Source organism: Dromiciops gliroides, chromosome 5, assembly GCF_019393635.1.
Source record: "Dromiciops gliroides isolate mDroGli1 chromosome 5, mDroGli1.pri, whole genome shotgun sequence".
NCBI lineage: Eukaryota > Metazoa > Chordata > Mammalia > Microbiotheria > Microbiotheriidae > Dromiciops > Dromiciops gliroides.
The window spans coordinates 187,200,294-187,213,908 of NC_057865.1; the positions used below are offsets into that span (position 1 = coordinate 187,200,294).

The window sequence follows — 13,615 nt, forward strand, 5'->3', positions numbered from 1 at the left end:
ATGAGGCACCAGAACAAGGCTTGAACTGCTTTTTACTCAAGTTCAATCTTATTAGATTTAGCACAATGTTCTGATTTGTCAAGGTCTTCTTAGATCTTGATTCTTTCATCTAGTATGGTAACAGTCTTTCCCAGCCTTGTATCATTTGCAAATCTGATAACTGGTCCATTAGTGTACCTTTAATCAAGTGAGGGATAAGGATGTGCAACAGCACAGGGCCAGATTCAGCTACATCTCTGATTATTTCAAACTGGCATCGTACCATTAAGAGAACCTTTGGTATTTGTCCATTTAACCAGTTCTGTGTCCTTTTAATTGTGCTGTGTTTTCCATAGGAATAGAATGAGAGAGATTTTATGTCCTTTGCAAAAATCTAGGAAAACTATAGCCATCCACATCATCAATTCCATTCCTCAGATTGACCAGACTAGATCATCTCTGACCTTTATCTAAAGATGGCAAGAATAGTGATATGAGAGCTCTTTAATTAATTTTTTAAATTATTCTAAGTTAATGTTTTTGTAATAGAAAGTTGCCTAAAGGATATGAAGGCAGTTTATGTTAAAATACAAAGAGAGCATAATGAAATGTCAAAAGGCATTTGAGACAAATATTTATGTAAATTATTTAGCTTCTTTAAAATATTATAGTATGACCTACTGTGACCTATATTCAGCTTATTTCCTTACTGATCTTTGTAAGTGTTTAATTGCTACACAAGAATTGGCTTTAACAGGGAAGTAAAATAATAATTCAGCATTCTTTGTGCTTATTTTTTTAAATTTTCAGTTCCAAATTCTCTCCCTCCTTCCATACTTCCCTCACCCATTGAGAAGACAAGAAATATGATATGTATGAAATTATGCAAAAATATTTTCACATCAGCCATATTACAGGGGGAGGAAAGCAAGAAAAATAAAGTTAAAAATATGATCCAATTTGTACTCAGAGTTTATCAGTTCTCTTTATGGAAGTGGATAGAATTTTCTATCATGAGTCCTTTAGACTTACTGTGGATCATTATATTGATCAGAGTAGCTAAGTCTTTCACAGTTGGTTGTCATTACAATATTGCTGTTACTATGTACAGTTCTAGTTCTGCTCACTTCGCTTTGCATCAACTCATATAAGTCTTCCAAGGTTTTTCTGAACCCATTCTCTGTCATTTTCTATAGTACAATAGTATTCTATCACAATCATATACCACAGCTTGTTCAGTCATTTTCCAATTGATGGGCATCGCTTCAGTTTCCAATTCTTTGTCACCACAAAAAGAGCTGCTATAAATATTTTTGCACATGTAGGTCCTTTTCCTTTTTCTTTGATCTCTTTGGGATACAGACCTAGTAGCAGTATAACTAGGTGAGGATATGCAGAATTTTATAACCCATTTAGGCATCATTCTGAATTATTCTCTGAAATGATTGGTTGGACCAGTTCATAATTCCACCAAAGGTTCCTATTTTTCTTTCTTCCAACATTTATCATTTTCCTTTTCTCTCATAATAGCCATAATAATGCATATGATATGGTAGCTCAGAGCTCTTTTAATTTTCATTTCTCTTATTATTAGTGACTTAGAGAATTTTTCATGGAACTATTTATAGCTTTCCTTTTTTCTTCTGAAAACTGCTTGTTCATAACCTTTGACCATTTATCAATTGGGGAATGGCCCTTATTTTTATAAATTTAGCTGTTATCTATGTATTTGAGAAATGAGACTTTTATTAGAGAAGCTTGTAAAAAAAATGTTTCCCTGTTTTCTGCTTTCCTTCTAATTCTGGCTGCATTGGTTTTGTTTGTCTAAAAACTTTTAAATTTAATGTCATCAAAATTATCCATTATCTCCCTTGATCATTTCTAAATCCTATTTGGTCTTGATCGCTTCCTTTATCCATTCATCTGACAGGTAAATTTTTTTATGTTCCCCTAATTTGTTTATGATATCACCCTTTATGTCTAAAGCATGTACCCATTTTTAACTTATCATAGTATACTTTGTGAGATGTTCGTCTATGCCTAGTTTTTCTGCCAGACTACTCTCCAGTTTTTGTCAGATAATGAGCTCTTGCCCCAATAGCTAAGATCTTTAGGTTTATAGAGTACTAGGTTATTATGCTCATTTGCTTCTCTATATCATATATCTAATCTGTTTCATTGATTCACCATTCTATTTCTTAGCCAGTATCAGATTGTTTTGATGATTACCACTTTGTAATATAGCTTAAGATCTAGTAGTACAAGACCCCCTTCCTTCACTTTATTTTTTATTGATTCCCTTGATATTCTTGACATTTTGTTTCTCTGGATAAATTTTATTATTTTTTTATCTCTATGAAATAATTTTTGGTACTTTGATTAGTATAGCACAGAATAAATTAATTAATTTAAGTAGTATTGTTGTTTGTATTATATTGGCTTGGCCTATCCGTGAGCAATTAATAATTCTCTAGTTGTTTGGATCTTTCATTATTTATGTGAAGTGTTCTGTAATTGTATCATACAATTTATCTGTATGTGTGATAATTCAGCATTTAATATAAACAACTTTACCATGTATAGAAAAATTTTATTCACCTTGGGACTTTCCATTCTCAATGTAAAAATCTAGAGTTTTTCATCAAGTTATCCTAAATAAGGAAATCATTTGAACTTTGAAAAAATAGGAAAGGTCATCTGTATGTTTGTGAATAATCAACAAAGGGAAGGAAGTTGAAAACTAAGTTAACTATAAAACCAAAAATTTTTAAATTTCATGTTGATCTAGTTAAAATAGTCTGTGCTATTTTTAAAATGCATGTTTAAAACCCAAATAGTTTTAAATAAAAAATCCAAATATTTGATTTGTTAAGGTACATGTATGTTTGTTGAATAAGAACACTCAGAATATATATAGCCTCACTTATGCAGAGGTTATTTATGTAGTAAACTCAACTACCTGGAACATAGCTGAGAGCCTGAGAGTTGTTGGGTTGTTTGGCTTTTTTTAAATCAGTCTCTGAAGAGCCAAAATATATGGCAGGAGTAGCATGGAATTGGGGGCAGGGAGTTGAGGGGGAGGATATTGTTAGACATGGACATAGTAACACCACAAGAACTGGCAGGTGAAAGCAGAGGAGACAGGAAAAAACCTTCTAAAATAGATTCAAGAATGTCAAAGACCCATCATTGCCTGAGATCCTTTAGCCCCTCAGGGCATCACTATAGGTATGAGTAATGTTATATACAATATAACGGGTATTTTTCATAATGATGACACCGAAACTTAAAGTTAATTTAAGTTTGGAATTTTGTTTTTGTTCAGTCTTTTCAGTTGTATTTGACTCTTCATGACTCATATAAGGTTTTCTTGGCAAAGATACTGGAGTGGTTTGCCATTTCTTTCTCCGGTTCATTTTATAGATGAGGAAACTGAGGCAAACAGGGTTCGGTGACTTGTCAAGGGTCACATAACTAGTGTCTGAGACCAGATTTAAACTTAGGAAGATGAATCTTCCTGACTCTTGGCCCAGCATTCTATCCACTGCTGTACCTAGTTGCCCCTTAAGTCTGGAATACTCCATATTAAAACATAGGAAAGAAATTTAATGTAATAAAAACTTAGAAGGGAAAAGCTACTGGGGGTGGGGGGAAGATGGGCCGGGAGGGGGCAAAATCTTTGCAATACATTTCTCTGATAAAGGTTTCATATCCAAGATATATAAGGGTCTAATTCAAATTTTATAAGACTAAGAGACATTCCCTAACACATAGTCAAAAATATGAACAGGTTTCAAAGAAGGAAATCCAAGTTATCAACAATCATGAAAAACAACAACTCTAAATCCCTAATAATTAGAGAGATACCAATTAAAGTAACTTTCAAGTACTACCACACACCTATTTGACTGGCAAAGATGACAGAAGAGTAAAATGACCAATGTTGAAGAGATTACAGAAAAACAAGAAAAACTTGATGGAGTTGTGAATTGGTCAGGCCATTCTGGAAAATAACTTAGAATTCTGCCCAGAAAGTTCCCAAATTTTACATACCCTTTGACCCAACTATACCACTAGAAGATCCATACCTCCAAAGAAATCTAAAAAAGAGGAAAAAGATCTAAATACAAAAATATTTATAGCAGCCTTTTCATGAAAGCCCCAAATTAGAAACTCAGATGGTTTCCTGTTGGGAAATGGGTAAATAATTTGTGGTAGATTAATGTAATTAAATATCATTGTGTCATAAGAAACAATGAAATAGACAATTTCAGAGGAAACTGAGAATGCCTTTATGAGCTGATGCAGAGAAAAATGACCTAAAATAGGAGAATTTATATGATAATGTCATAGAGATAAACAACTTTGAAAGACTTTAGAACAGTAATCAATTCAATGATAAGCCTTGAGTTCAAAAGAATGAAGATGAAGCATGTACCACCTCCTCACAGAAATCTGATTAACTTAAAATTCAGAAAAAGACATGCATTTTCAGACATAACTACAGCAGGAATTTGTTTTGCTGCATTATTCAGTTATTCACTGAGGACTTTATTTTTCAGAAATTTTTAAATTTGCTCAATGGAGGGTGGATGTAGTGGAACAGATAAATTAAGATACTTATTAATTGAAAAATAAAAACAAAAATAATAGAGAAAAATGTTCAAAAACTGGCTAAAACTTTAAAAGGTCAGGCTTACCTTACACAGATTACCTGTGTAGACAATGCTAGATAAGTGAGGTGCTGCTTTATTTTTCCAGTTAGTGATCTTTAAGCCAAAATATATTCTATGGGAGGAGATTAACCTCTGATGCTACTTTAATTATTTATATTCATATTGCTTTCTAAATGTATATATACATCACTTTCTGCTCAGATTATTTAAAGAAACATTATCTTCAGAAAGCCAACACCAACCAACTATTTCTATCCCAGAGATGCTTACTGTGGGAAGAACCAAAGGGTTATGAACTCACTCAGTGGATAGTCATACTCACTGTGATAGAAGAATAAGATATTACTTTCAGACCCAATCAACTGGTCCTGAACTTCTAAAATTCAAAGTATTTTAGGTTCTATTTCAGAAGATTCATGTTACAGCTGTCCTCTGCCTTGCTCGTCATATATGTCAGCATTAGTGTTAGGATACCCCTGTTTACAAAGACTGTTGAGGAACTCAGGGACTAACATTGAGTTTATTGTTCTTCTCAGCTATACAGAGAATATCCAAGATATACTTGGCATTGCCATAAATATTCTTTAATAACCGATATGTTTCATCCCTCTAGAAGATCCATCAGTTCATCAGTATGTAGCTTTTCATCTGATGGAGATTGCAGCCTCTTCATGCCTTAGTGGTTGCCCTCCATGAGTTACTGTCACCACTAAAATAATTTGGCATGCAGTCACCAACCTTCTAATTAAAATCAATATATTGATAGGTGATGAAAATCATATTAGGATATCATTGAATCACGTAGTTAGTATGAGCTTTTTTGCCTTTGAGCATATGATCCTGAGGCAGCTAGGTGGCGCAGTGGATAAAGCACCGGCCCTGGATTCAGGAGGACCTGAGTTCAAATCCTACCTCAGATACTTGACATGTACTAGCTGTGTGACCCTGAGCAAGTCACTTAACCCTCATTGTCCTGCAAGAGAGAGAGAATATGATCCTGAAGTGATGGATGGATGGATGGATGGATAGATAGACAGACAGACAGACAGACAGACAGACAGATAGATAGATAGATAGATAGATAGATAGATAGATAGATAGATAGATAGATGATATTCTTGGACTTTATCCTGCCACCTTCCATGTGAAATGGTACCCAGGTAATATTCATACCCTCATAATGATAACATGTGCTGCTGGTGGTTCTGTTTTTTAATTCATTTTTGTAATTGTCTTAACGTTAATTTCATGTTATTTGAATGACAAAGATAATTCCATCATTTTGAAATCCTGCGGTTTTTAGCCTATTTTGCGTTTAGTGACCATACGTCATCACTAAAGTGAACTAGTGGTCCTGAAATAACCTGTCTGCATCATCTTTTTGTTGAGATATCCTGTACTGAAGGATTGAAGATAACTTTTGTTGTCATTTCTGTTGTTGTATGGTTGTTTCAGTCACGTCCAACTCTTCATGACGGCATTTGAGGTTTTCTTGGAGCCGTTTGCTATTTCCTTCTCCAGTTCATTTTACAGATGAGGCAACTGAGGCCAACAAGGTTAAGTTATTTGTCCAGGGTCACAAAGCTAGTAAATGTCTGAGGCCTGATTTGAACTCATAAAGATGAGTCTTCCTCACTCCAAGCCTACTGGGCCACCAGCTGTCCTTCATGAAGATTGCTGGTGTGCAGAATCACCTAGAAATATTTACCAGATTTCTGGATGGAGGATTAGCTCCTAAGTGCCTTATTCATATGCCTTTAACCTATTAAACAAGACAATTAATTACAGTTAACCTATTTGTGATCCTAATTGGGATGATTATAAGAAGGTATTTGGATGGGGCAGATCGATGAGACTTTGCCCTCATGGACAGATGCAGTAGCATCAAGAAACTTTTAAACTGGTGTGCAGATGTAGATTGTAGTTTTAAACTTGCAATTGAAATGTCTCTTCTTCCTTCCACAGCTCTGGTAGTAAGATTTCTCACCAAACGGTTCATCTGGGAATATGACCCAACCCTCGGTAGGTCAAGTTTCATGTTAACCTTTTTTCCATTAAAGAAAAAATGGTTTATCGTCTTCTACAGTGTTCTTATGTCCTTATTCTTTCAACCTTCCTCTGAAGTAGTATCCCCTTCAGTGCCTTGCTATGATATGATAGTAACCCAGTGTTCTCAGCAATTTTGCCATTGGAGTGTAAGTTGTATCAGTTCTTATCCATGAAAAGGCTTCAAGTATGCCCTGTCAATAAGCATTTATTAAGTGCTTACTATGTTCCCAGTATTGTGCTAAGCACTGGGGAGACAAAGAAAGACAGTCCCATGCTGTCAAGGAGCTCACAGTGCAATGGGGGAGACAGCATGCAAACAAATCTGTACCAACAAGATATTTACAGGTAAATTGGAGATGTTTAACAGAGAAAAGGCACTGGCATTCAAGGGGATCAGGAAGGGGTATCTTTTAGAAGGTGGGATTTTAACTAGAACCTGAAGTAAGCCAGAGAAGCCAGGAGATGGTGATGCGGATGGACAGTGTTCTAGGCATGGTGTACAGCAAGTGAAAGTATCTGCACTGTCTCCCAGTGATGTATTAGGTATGTTGACCAAGGACCCTGGTGTAGCTGAGTTGGAGAGGCTCATCAGCAGATAGGCCTCAGGACAATGACATGTTAGGACACAGCACTCTCCAAGGCCATTTAGGAAGTCGGAGAGCCCGATCTTATCAGTGGCAGGAGGACTGACAGACCATATGATAGAGCCTTCAACTCTTCAGATATCCTTGTGGAAATGCTGTATTAGACAATGTAATGGAGACTTCTAAAAGGCCTTTTCTAGATCCCTGTTTCATACTGTTTATGCCCAAAATACTCCAGACACTTTGTAGACATAGGTGAAAAAATCATATCTGTAAACAATCCCACAGTTGTTTTTTTATTACACTATGTTATGGAAATGTTTATTATATTTCAGAAATTAAAAATAAAAAAGATCAACATTTTTAAAAAGTGATTCCACAGCTGAGGTTCATATACAGGGGAAAGAAATGAGTAGCCACAGTATAGTCCACTCATCTAGAATTCTAGCTATAGTTATTACAGAATTATTCTATTTTTCTTGAAATTCTTCTTGACATTTTCTTACTCCATGGTATTTCTTCATTGTATTAAGACCTTTTCTTTGCTCAGAGATAGCTAGTGTGGTGGATAGACCACCACCCTGGGAGTCAGGAAGACCTACATTCAAATCCTGCCTCAGATACTTACTAGTTGTTTGACCCCAGGCAAGTTAATTAACCTTCCTGGGCCTCAGTTTGCTCTTCTGTAAAATAGGCCTAATAAGAATACTAAGTACTTACCTCCTAGGGTGGTTGTGAGAATCAAAAGATAATATATGTCAAGCAATTTGCTAACTTTAAAGTGCTACATAGGGGGCGGCGAGGTGGTGCAGTGGATAGAGCACCGGCCCTTGATTCAGGAGGACCTGAGTTCAAATCTGACCTCAGACACTTAACACTTACTAGCTGTGTGACCCTGGGCAAGTCACTTACCCCCAATTGCCTCACCAAAAAAAAAAAAAGTGCTACATAAATGTTATTATGATGATTAATTATCATTATCTCATCGGGGCATTTCTCCCTTTCTGTAGAAATTTCCTTCCTTTCTCCTAATTTATCTCTTCTTTTAGTTTATTTTGAGCATTTTTATCGATTTTGAGTTGATGAGAGGAAACTGGGTTTATACAGTGAGTTGTTTAAATTAAGCCCACCTGGGAATACAAAGAAAGACAAAAACAGTCTCTGGCCTCGGGGAGCTCACATTCTAATGGATAACCTCTCGTGACTATTTTGCCAGAAGAACTCCTTGATAATGCTTTTTAAAGGAGATGTTTTCATATGATAAATGATGGATTGATGGATGGATGGATGAATGGATGGATGAATGGAAGCCATAGAGAGATAGATTCTAGTAAATATAATTTTCTGATATTCAAGATAAAATTAAATGAGATATTTTCATATTCAACAAATTCTTTCTGCCTATTCTTTAATATTATACATATATATGCCATTACTCCAAAAAATATATCACAATATTGAAGGTAAATTTTCAGTTAAAAATATTTTCATATTTTTTATTTTTCTCATATCTTTTAATTCTTCCTGCTTCCATACAGCATGGTGCAGTGGGAAGAGCATTGTCTCTGGAATCAAAGGACCGTTCCAGATCCCATTACCTCTCTTCCACATAGTTTGTTGTCTTTCCTTTCCCTCGTTAGTATATGAGATTCTTAAGGGCAAGAACTATATTTTTCATATCCTTAGCACTTAGCATAGTTCTTGGCAAGATGTAAATGATTAATAAATTCTTGTTGGTTATCTGACTGATTGGACCTCAGTTTCCTTATGTATAAAATGAGGTGGTTGGATTACATGGTCTCTGAGACCCCTTGTAGTTCTAGATTCTATGAACTTTGTTTTCATGAGCATATCATTGCAGAGATTATACTCCTCAAATCAAATGATTTATGAGAAATAAGTAGAAAAATATTAATTATATTTGTTAAATCAATACTTTCCATTGAAAGAAAAAACAAATAAAAGATTATGAGCTCATAACATATTTGTCTTCTTCCAAGTGTCCCTCTTTAGTCATCAGCTAACAGCGATGGCTGTTTTAAGTAGTCGTGAATTCCTTTTTTGTTTTTCTACAAGATATTTGCTACCAATGGGAATCTATAAACGGATTTTTTTTGACATATTCTTCTTATCCCCAAATATAAAAATGAAAGAAACTATATTGTAAAATGGATTTTAAATGCAGCTGCTAAGCAACCAAAGCTTTGATCAGAAGCTTTACAAGCTCAAGAGTGTCAAATCTCTGACTCACTCTTAGACCAGGATTTCATTAACTCTTTTGCACTGGGAATTGTATTTCTTAGGCTGATAGCTTACAGTCAGTCTCCAAGCTAAGCAATTCCCAATCCATCTACCCAGTCCACAGTTGAAGTACAGCCAGAATTTCAGAGGTACTTGTATTTTAGAAGATAGCATAAAAGGAGCTATTTACCTCTATCAAATCCTTGGTTTCCTAGGTTATTGGTCTCAATACCAGCATTCAAGGACTATCCATTTGGTGCTTGGGAACATAGACTCTATAGAATGTTAGAACAAGGCAACAACATAGAGGTCAGCTAGCCCAACCCCTTCAGTTTACAAATGAAGAATAGATGTTTAGAAAAAATGAAGTGATATGAGCCCAACAAAGAAGCATATTAATCAAAATGCCCAGAGTTCTGCATCTTTTTCATAACCATAGGAAAAATTGCTCATTTGCCAGTTTGTCCATTTCTGAGGAAGGACTGAAGAAAATTAATGTTCTGCTATAGATTTAGAAAGGCTCTATGCCCAATTTAGTTACTCCTATCACATACTTGACACTTCAACACTGATGAATCTATATTCTCCTTAGTGGTTTACTCTTCCAGTAAAGGTGGCTTCTGTGTGCTTCTCAACCTTAGCCTTTCCTGAGTCATCCATAGGAGATCTCCCCATAGGAGATCACCTTTATTGGAGTCTGTTCCTTTTTAATGGATACTGGGTCAGCTTTTGGGTGGTCTGTCTATCTTTAATCCCTCTCTCTCACCCCTCATAGTTAGGATTCTGCCTTTGTGACATGTTATACACACATACATATATACATACATGCATTTATTTTTATATTTTTATTTACATATACATATGCATATATAGTTTTCCCCAATTACATGTTAAAACAAATTCTTATTTGAGTTGGGTTTTTTTAAGTTTTGAGTTCCAAATTCTATCCTTCATTCCCTACCCCTGCCCTCCCCCCTCCTTGAGACGATAAGCACATATAGATTATATATGTACAATCATGTAAAACATTTCCATTTTACTCATTATGCACAAGGAGATTTTAATAAAAGAAAAAGAATGAATGAAAGTGAAAAAAGGCATGCTTTAGTCTGTATTCAGATAATATCAGTTCTTTCTCTGGAGGTGAATAGTATACTTCATCTTGAGTCCTTTGGGATTGTCTTGAATCATTGTATTGGTAAGAAGAGCTAAATCTTTCACAGTTGATCATCACACAATGTTGCTGTAACTCTGTACAACCTTCTCCTGGTTCTGCTCACTTCAACTCTGCATCAGTTCATGTAAGTCTTCCCAGGTATAACATGTTCTTGATGACTTGAAGTGGTCAGATGGTGCTTCGAGTACATAGAGTCCTGAGCATGGAATCAGAGTCAGGAAGTCTTGAGTTCAAATCCTCAATCAGATACTCCCTAGGCAGTAGGACTCTAAGCAAGTCATGTGAACATCTCCCTGCCTCAGTGTTTTCATCTGTAATGGAAATAATAATAAAGGCCTACTTCACTGGGCTATTGTGAGGATCAAATGAAATAATGCAATTTAAAGCTCTTTATGCACCTTCAAATATTGTATAAATGCCACTTGTTATTTTTATCATTATTATTACAGTTATACCTTTTATTCCATTTATTGCATGCATCTCATTATTGGCTACTTTAGCCCCTTGGATCACCTGCAGTTTAGCTCTTCTGAAAATATGATTAGGTGGTCTTTGGCATCATATAGGAACTTGGGATCATTGAAAGTTTTCTGTCATTTAGCAAAAGCAATACATCCTCTCCCTTCCTATTTAGCTCTGTTGAGTTATCCATCCAAGGTGCCTTTTTATGCTATATATGTATTTATGGATGAATTCGGTTGTCTTCCCATAGAACTGCATGTCATCATCTGAATAATAATAATAACAATAATAATTATATAGCACTTTAAGGTTTGCAAATTGCTTTACAAATATTAACTCATCTGATCTTCATAATAAGCCTAAGAGGTAGGTGCTATTAGTATTCCCATTTTACAGATGAAGAAACTCTGCCCAGGGTCATATAGCTAGTAAGGAAGCTCCTGAGGCTAAATTTCTTCATCTACTTGGTTTTTCTTTGTAGTATAATAACTTTTGAGTTGCCATTGATCTTATTGAGGAGATCTTATTCTGAAGGTCTAGTGCAATTAGTGCATCATCTGCAAATAAGTGCATTTGAAGCAACTCATTCTCTTAATTCCAGAAAATGTTTATGCTTCAGAAGGTCCTTAGATGAATTCTGCACATCTGCAATGCTCCTTGTCTTTCACTAGCTGCAGTAATAAAGCATGCCTGACAGAGGTACACAGAGGACATGTGATAGCTTCAGTGCAGGGGAGGAACACAGAAACACTGTCTACTTGCAGCCCACCTTTGAGGAAGCTAGCAGCAGTTTTATAATTGTTACCACCAGTTATTGTAAAATCTATCATTTCATCAAGAAATAGTTTGAGCATAATATTATAATATTATTTCCAATGTCTGGATCTTCTATTTTAGACCAAATAATAATTCCTTTTCTTCCAGTCATCCATTCTGGCATATTCTACATGAGTAGACAGCCTTTGCTTTAATCAGAAGAAAACAATGTGGAGAATTCACTTTAACCCTTTCTATAATACCAAGTCGTTTTCAGTACTTTCTCTTACCAATAAAAGTAGGGGTTTTTTTTGTTGTTTGGGTTTTTTTGTTTGTTTGTTCTGATAGGCATGCACAGGTACAGCTTTCTTCATTTGTAAGTGATCAGGTCCTAAGATATTTGGGTGACACCAGATGTGAGCCACGCAATTAGAAGCAAATATTAAAAATGCAAATTGGCAATTCAGAGTAAAGCATGAGAATACAAGGGCAAAAGTCTTGCAGGAAAAGAGGGCATAATCTCATTAATTTCCAGTTCCAATAGAATAATCGAGATTTCTGAGAATTATAGGAAGACTGGCATAAATTGATGCAAAATAAAGAAAGGTGTGACAAAAGAATAATAAACACCATGAATACAATAATGTAAATAGAAGAAATATAAAAAGAGGCAACAAAATTTTAAATCACATTTTTTCTTTCTGTTAACAATCAACTACAAAAGTGGGGGAAAAACTATGTACAATCACTCAAAATTACTAGGTGGTTTTGCTCATCTGTTTTCAAGAAATATACATTGTTTTTGTGGAGGGAGGAGTCTTTCTATATGGAGTAGTAGCTGTTGTGTCAGAGCAAAATGTAACAATAAAAAGACATTTTTAAAGCAAAGAAAAACTCTAATATATATGCATGAAGCCCTTGTAGGCAAAAGTCCTAATGAGTTCGCTGAAAAGAAGCAGAGTCTTTAATGAGAAAAGAAATCAGTCCAAATAAAATATACACACTTGTGTAAAGCTAGTATTCAAAGCAGATAAAATGACTCCTACCACCCACTGTCACTGTTGCAACAGACATTTCCATATTTCCTATATTTACCCTTTTCCCCCTCTGTTAGCAAACAGTCAAATGATCACATAACTCATATAATTTTTGTTATGTTTCATTTCTCCTTACTGAGGGATTCTGTGTTTGAAATTCATATCTATTTTATTGTGGAAGGCACAGTGAAAATCACTGGTATTTTTTAGGTGACTGAGAAGCAAGCAGATGAAATATAGCCCCAAACTCTGGCTTCCATCAAGGCTTCAATAATAATGTTAATCATTTAAAAGAAGGAGCCAGCAAAGATACAAGGATAAGGGACACCACAAGGAACATCAAAGGAAGAAGCAGGCGGGGGATGAATATGTGCCTGCAGCATGTGTGACATTTCCTGTGGCTCTCCAGGGTCAAACTGGAGCATTGATGATAAAAATGATTAAGGCAGAATATTTCTTTGAGAACTCTGGCTGTAAATGGCACGCTAGAGAGCTAAATGACAAAAAAGAACAGATGTGTCCTTTTTTTACAGAATGGTTGGGAAATCAATCCAACAACAGACATGTATTGGGTGCCCCCAAGTGCCAGGCCCTCTGCTAAATCTTAGAGCTACAGAGGCAAAATGAAATAGCCCATGCCCCAGAGAGAGTTCT

At 35.4% G+C, this 13,615-nt stretch overlaps 1 protein-coding gene across 1 annotated transcript in view; it reads left to right on the plus strand.

Moving 5' to 3' along the window:
- RERG (RAS like estrogen regulated growth inhibitor) overlaps positions 1–13,615 on the plus strand; it is a 115,646-nt gene that overhangs the window by 92,273 nt on the left and 9,758 nt on the right. The window contains exon 3 of the mRNA XM_043968858.1: positions 6,621–6,677. Within this exon, the coding sequence (XP_043824793.1) occupies positions 6,621–6,677 (57 nt within the window). The remainder of the gene's footprint in view (positions 1–6,620; positions 6,678–13,615) is intronic.